The sequence below is a fragment of the Delphinapterus leucas genome, chromosome X (genome assembly GCF_059928025.1).
Source record: "Delphinapterus leucas isolate spDelLeu-1000000601 "Yukka" chromosome X, BTC_Dleu_Yukka2, whole genome shotgun sequence".
In the NCBI taxonomy this organism is placed as follows: Eukaryota; Metazoa; Chordata; class Mammalia; order Artiodactyla; family Monodontidae; genus Delphinapterus; species Delphinapterus leucas.
In genome coordinates, this window is record NC_143150.1 from 85541259 (window position 1) to 85547765 (window position 6507).

Genomic DNA, 6507 nt, shown 5'->3' on the forward strand with positions numbered 1-6507 from the left:
CACGTAAGGTTCTTGAGCAAGGGATGAAAAAGAGGGGTTTAGCAGATACAAAACCAGTGAGAAGCCCAACCCCTAGGTGACCCCTGGCTTTGTCCCTGTTCCCCAGGATGTGAAAGCCCAGCGCAGCCTGCCCCTCATTGGCTTTGAGGTGGGGCCTCCTGAGGCTGGGGAACGGCCTGACAGACGGCATGTCTTCAAGATCACCCAGAGCCACCTGAGCTGGTACTTCAGTCCTGAGACAGAGGAGCTGCAGCGGCGCTGGATGGCTGTGCTCGGCCGGGCAGGCCGTGGGGACACGTTCTGCCCAGGGCCCACACTGTCTGAGGACAGAGAGATGGAGGAGGCACCAGTGGCAGCTTCAGGAGCCATGGCGGAACCCTCCGAAGCCCCCCAGACCCGAGACAAGACCTAGAGGGTTTGTGGGTAACTGGGGCCCCCTGCCCCACAATCTAGCTGCCCATGTCCAATTGAGGGCCCCAGCCCGCTCTCTCCCAGCTCAGTCAATACTTGAACTCCCATCATGGGCACTTTCAATCCTGAATGCTGGGTCTTGGGTTTTTTAATTCATCTTTTCACAAAACCTGGGCTTTTAAAACAAATATTCCTACAGTGATGTTAATTTTTTTTAAACCCTGTCCTCCAGGGAGGGTGGGAGCTGTTGCTAGACCTGCCTGAATTAGGCCATTTCCCCCCAACCCCTCAATACCCTACAGATCCTGCCTCCACCCAATTCCCCCCAAAGCACCAGAGGCAGGAGATCTGGATTCAAGTGCCAGCTCTGCCACTGACCCCATGGTCCTGGCCCACCCCTGCCCCCTCAACCAGTGTCTTCACATGTATGATGCTACATGGGGTGGTGACCTCCTGCCTCTCCCACGGCTTACAGCTTCTACCTGGCCCCAGGCTACCCAGTATTTTATCGTCCAGACCCATGGCAGGGCCACGGGGCAGGACAGGGGAAAAAGGGGGGGAGGACAATGAATACTCTTTGTTTTGTTTTTTAAAGAAAAATACAGTTTATTTCAGGCTTACGGAAACGTTCAGAGCGCTGCTGTGCTCCATTCGTCCGTTTGTTTGTCCAAAGTACCAGGCTGCTGGGGTGGGCCCAGAAACTGCTCCCTTGCTGAGCTCTGAAGCTCAGCTCCCAGAAGGCTGATTCCAAGACTACTCACAGGTCAAGCCACAAATTAAACAATAAGGTATTATTTATTGAGGTCTTAAGCCTCATCCCTGGACTTCAATGGGATGAGGAGTTTGAAAAGAGGTTGAAGGAGACAGAAAACAAAGCCCCAGGTCCCCCGAGCTCACTGCCTAGACAAGGTCTTAGACATCCTGAAGGAGCCCAGGGCTGGACACTGGGCTGCAGGAAGGAAGCATTCCTGGGAGGTTCCAATTTCTGGGCAGGGGCATACAGCTGCTCTGTGTGGGGGCAGGGGGAAGCGAGGGAGAGGTACCACAGCTACTTCCGTTCACATCAGCAACTAACCTCTCTTCCATGAGCAAGCTCATCTTAACATTCCTTACCCAGCGGGAATACTGGTTCTCCTGTTGGTCCTCTCCCTTCACACATCCACCTGCCTACTACCAGCCAGCGTTTAGCTTTTCCTCTAGTCACGCCCATACCCACTCATCCCTCCCTCTTCACACTGACTGCACCCAAGTGGCACTTTGCTGGGAAACCAGGCCTCATCACTCAGACCACCCCAAGACCAAAGACCCTTGGGCTCTTCTTCCCTGGAAGGAGCTGGACAGGGGAATGGGAGAGGGTGGAGATGGGGTAACCAGTCCAGAGGTCCATGACCCTCCAAAAAACCCCTACAAACAAGCCCCAAACAACTAGCAAACAAGGACCCAGACTATTTCCAGCCCCACTCATTTCTTTCTCCGGACAATGGTCCAGCCATCCTCCACTATCTCCTCTTCCTTAATAGTCTGGGAGTCTGGACCAGGCTGGGGGCAGACCCCATCTGTAGCTGCCCCATCATTCGTAGCTGCGACCTGGAGGAGAAATACAAGAGAGAGCTAAATACAACACCTCCCAACTGTGGCCAATGGAGACCCAAGCTCTCCCAGCTTTGCCAGGACTGGCTGTGTGACCTTAGGAAAGTTTCCTGCCCTCTCTGGATAATACAACCACCACCACCATCACCACCACCCCCATCACTTCCCTGTGAAACTAGCTGATCTTCCAGAAGACTGAAAATATCTGCATCTCCACACCCAAGAGGCACCCCCTTCACCTCCATCTCCTCCACGCTGTTTGCATCATCATCCTCATCAGTCTCTCTGGCTGTCGTCAGTGCGGTGGCTCTGACCTTGCACTTTCTTTGGGTGATGAGAGAGGCCATCTCCTTCAGAGCAGCCCTATCACCCCTCTGGAAGTGGTGGAACATGGTCTGTAGCTGCTGGCTCACCTACCAAGAAAACATTCAACCAGCTTGGATTTTCTAGAGAACCTACAATACAACCAGCCCGTGTTTGCAGCAAGAGTGGGGAGGGGTCTGGAATTTTCCAGAAGAGAATGGGGCTCTTTCCTCTCCAAGGAGTTCACTAATGAAGCAACCACATATGAAGGGCTCAGTAAGGGTCTGAAGCATTGAAGGAGGGCCTCCTAGCAGGGAAGGCACTAGAACTGGGTTTGAAAGATGGAAGATGTAAAAAGGGAAGGCAATCCCAGCGGGGGCAGTAATGTTAACCAGAGCAGGGGTGGAAATGTACCTGGCCTGATGTGTCCTTGAGATGGGGGTGACGAACAGACCTAGCTGAGAATGATGTATAGAGAGAAATAGAAAAGGCAAGATTTGAAAAGCCTGGGAAGACTAAACTCAGGCAATAGGGAGTCATAGAACGTTCTTGCACAGGACTCAAGAAAAGAATGGTTACAGCCAAGAGTATTGGTCTAAAACAGACAGCTAGGGAGAAGAAAGGCTGCAGGCAGGGAGACAGCAGTTGTATCCACGATATGCTCACCTGGGGCAGACTCCCATCCTCCACAACCGTATCAAACTCGTTTGTCATTAGCTCCCCGAGGAAGTCCTCCACCTCATCTAGCTCCAAGTCAGCTGAGTAGGAAAGGATAGGGTCCTCTGATCAAAGACCAGCCAACTTCATCACCCCTGCCCACTACCCTTCAATACCTACTTAGTGGATCCACATCTGGTTGGTGGGTAAAGGTTCAGTGAGCCTTTTATTTGCTAAAGTGCTCTACTTTCCAGGTTTTAACATGATTTTTAAAAAGAAAAAACCAAACACTAAATAAAATACCTAATTTCGAATCTCCTGCATTCTACTAAGCCCTCTATTCCTGCAGCATTCCATCCACACTCGCCGTCTTTCATCTGGCCTATTTTAACCGGCCTCCTCTCTGTGTGACCTTGAGCATGTGACTTACTCATCTCCAAGCCTCAGTTTTCTCATCTGCAAAGTGATGTTAATAGTAACCTCCTTGAAGGTCTGTTATGAGAAGTCACCCAAACAATGCCTAGCACAGGGGAGACCCATAATCCATGTTCACTTCCATCACTCAAGGGCTGAAGTTTTTGAAATGTAGAGACTCTTCCCAGCTGTGGTTCCACCGACACAGGAGGCCATAGACCAACGGCATAGGTAAGAAGAAATGGATGTAAGTACTTGCCACAATGAAATCATCACAGCCTTGACCTAACATCCTATCGTGTTACTTTGGCTAAGACTCTTGGCTTCAGTTACCTTATAGGCCCATGCTCTACTTTTTCTGAATTAGAGAATAACTCAAGAAAGTCTTCCACAAAGCTCCTTGCTCTCTCTTCCCTCTGGGAGAGCTCATTCACCCCCTTGGCTTTCCCTAACACTCTAATATCCCCCAAATCTGTCTCCAACCCAGACTACGCTCCACCTGTTTCACAGGTGCCTCAGACCCTCCATATCCAAAGCCAGATTCATCATCTTACCCTGCAAACCTACTTCTCATTCCCCAGCGTTCTTCTATACCATGAAAGGCACCTAAGCCACCCAGCGACTCAAACCTGAAACCTGCCCCCCTTCCCCTCCCCCTCTACAGCCAAACAATTTCCTTAGGGCCACGCCTTCTTTTCCATGACTATTGCCAGTGCCCTAGTTCAGGCCTCATCATTTTCTAGACGGAAACAGCTTCCTCATCAGTCTTTCCCTCTCCAGTCCATGCTCCATCCACACTGACTACTTTCTAGCCAGAAAACCCCATCGTTTTAGATCCTGCTCATGAATTTTTAATCACCTACTGCAGTGTTTCATGTTCTGCTTCTGAGAAATAACTGTCCTGCTGGGTTTTAAGGGAAGCTATTCACAGAAAACTAATGGGAACCAAAGGTAAAGAGCTTTCTTTTTGGTGATTCTTAACCTTATCCAAGCCTTTAATATGTTAATGATTACTGTGACTCTTAAGTAAGAAACTGAAGAAAAGAGCTTTTCTTATATCATTTGACTGGAGAAGGTTTTTCTTCGCTGAACATCTAACAGAACTAGTCTTCCAACGCATGCATTTTGGCAAACACTAGCTTAAAGGACAAAAATCAAAGGCCCATAAGACCTTCCATGTCTCACCCCTTTCCAGGGTCCTCTCCAACCCCCATTCTCCACCACTCCTCCCTTCCACGCACCCACAAGCACACACACACCGTTACTCTAACACTGAGCTCCCCACCACTTTCCAAATATAACACATAATCTCCTCATACCACAGGACTTATTTTTGAGTGCTGCTCTCTCTGCCTCCCCCACCTAGTTAACGCCTTCTCATCCCTTAAGATTCAGCCCAATCACCACCACCCCCTAACGATCTCCAAAAGACGCCTCCTTCCCAGTCTCACATTACCCAAGCACCGAGCTCCTCTTCACTAGAACACCTATCACCCTATGTGTAAACGCCTATTTACTTATCTGGATCCCTCACTAGATGGTAAACTTCCTTGAGAGAAAGGACACTGCCTAAAGTCATCTTCAAGACTAAAAAACTATATGAAAAATTCTGTAAAAATCATACTTTGCAAAAGACTCCCTGCAGGGCCCCTTATTCTTAACGACCCTCAAGACACACCAAAGATGTAGATCTCTGCTGTCCAAAAAGTCAAATGTGGTTACTGAGCACTTAAAGTGTGGCTAGGCCAAAAACATGAGATGTGCTAAAACTGAAAAATACCCACCAGATTTTGAAAACGTAATGCTAAAAAAAAATGTAAAACATCTCATTAATAATGTTTTATACTGACTACATGTCGAAGTATTTTGGATATGTTGAGTTGAATAATATTAATTTCATCTGCTTTTTACTTTATTAAAGTGGCTGCTGAAAAATTTTAAATTACGTGATGCGACTAGCATTGTATTTCTATTGGACTGCGCTGGTGGATACTTTTATATCCATTTTACAAATTATGAAACTGAGTCTCAGGGGAGTAAACCGACTTGTCCAGCCTGATACCCTGAGTCAATGGCACGGCCCGTAAGGCATTCGAACTCAGGATTCTGACTCCAAAGCCTGCATTCATTCCACCTCGCCCTCAGGTACCAACCGACAATTGCTCAAGAGGAAGTGCCGACTCACTAGGATCGGCCTCCTCCTTCCCACGCCCCACAGAGACACTTCCTAGCGCCTCACATTCACTCACCATTGCGGAAGAAGTACTCCTCCACTGCACCCCCCAGCCACTCAGCCTTCTCCTGGCTGTGCACACCCCCGAAGCCGTTCTCCACAGCGATCTGCGAACACAGGCCCAAGCCCACCACGTCAGCCCGGGAGCCGGACTACGGGGGCGCAGGAGGCCGCTGCTTACACCGCCCAACCAAGCCTCCGGCGGCTCGCCGGACCAACTCCTATTGTGCCCCGGTCTTTAACCTTTGTCCCAGCCGCGGCCCCGCTCACCTGCAAGGCGGGCCAGGCCTCCAGCGCCGCGCGGACAGCAACCCCAAAGAGCGCTCGCAAATCTTCAGCAGCGCCCGCCATCATCCGGCCGCGGAGCATGTGACGTCCAGGCGGGCCAATACCAGCGCAGCACCGCCCAGGCAGAAGGAGTCGGAAGCCGAGCCTGAGAATGCAGATTCGCCTTTCCGCAGACCTGGCAGCAAGACTAGAGCAATAGAAAAGTCTGTCGAGCAATCGATGACACCACTGCAGTCACTCACATGTAATCTAAGGAAACCAGGAGGGGAGGGCGGCTGAGGCCATGAGTTCCGGACCCATGGGTACTGCGCAGAAAAGATGTGGGGAACTTATTAAAGATGCACGTTTCAGGCCCTAGGACAGAAGCAACCTCACGTAGCATTGCCTAAAAATCTCCATTTAATAATGCATCCTAACATCTTATAGAACACTCCACCCAATAACAGCAGAATACACATTTTTCTGAAGTGCACGTGGAGCATTTTCCAGGACAGACTATATGTTAAGTCTAAAGCAGGCCTCAATAGATTTAAAAGGATTGAAATCATACAAAGTACGTTCTCTGACCACAATGGAGTGAAATTAGAAGTCAATAACGGAAAGACATTTAT

General features: G+C 49.7%; 2 protein-coding genes across 3 annotated transcripts in view; one reads left to right on the forward strand and one right to left on the reverse strand.

Annotated features, from left to right (window-relative positions):
• FGD1 (FYVE, RhoGEF and PH domain containing 1) overlaps nt 1-1037 on the forward strand; it is a 35655-nt gene extending 34618 nt beyond the window's left edge. The window contains exon 18 of the mRNA XM_022563621.3: nt 107-1037. Coding sequence (XP_022419329.1) covers nt 107-412 — 306 coding nt within the window. The 3' untranslated portion in view covers nt 413-1037. The remainder of the gene's footprint in view (nt 1-106) is intronic.
• A 150-nt stretch (nt 1038-1187) lies between these two features.
• On the reverse strand, nt 1188-5982 carry TSR2 (TSR2 ribosome maturation factor). 2 transcript variants are annotated; one of them, XM_022563625.2, is made up of 5 exons: nt 5879-5982; nt 5625-5715; nt 2971-3062; nt 2241-2414; nt 1188-1998 (listed from the first exon to the last, which is right to left on the reverse strand). In XM_022563625.2, exons 1-5 carry the CDS (start codon nt 5975-5977, stop codon nt 1873-1875), a joined length of 582 nt encoding a protein of 193 aa, XP_022419333.2. In that variant the 5' UTR covers nt 5978-5982; the 3' UTR covers nt 1188-1872. The 2 variants fall into 2 exon arrangements, with proteins under 2 accessions (XP_022419333.2, XP_022419334.1); XM_022563626.3 differs by lacking the exon at nt 5625-5715 and having other exon boundaries at nt 5879-5956.
• Nucleotides 5983-6507: the final 525 nt, after the last annotated feature.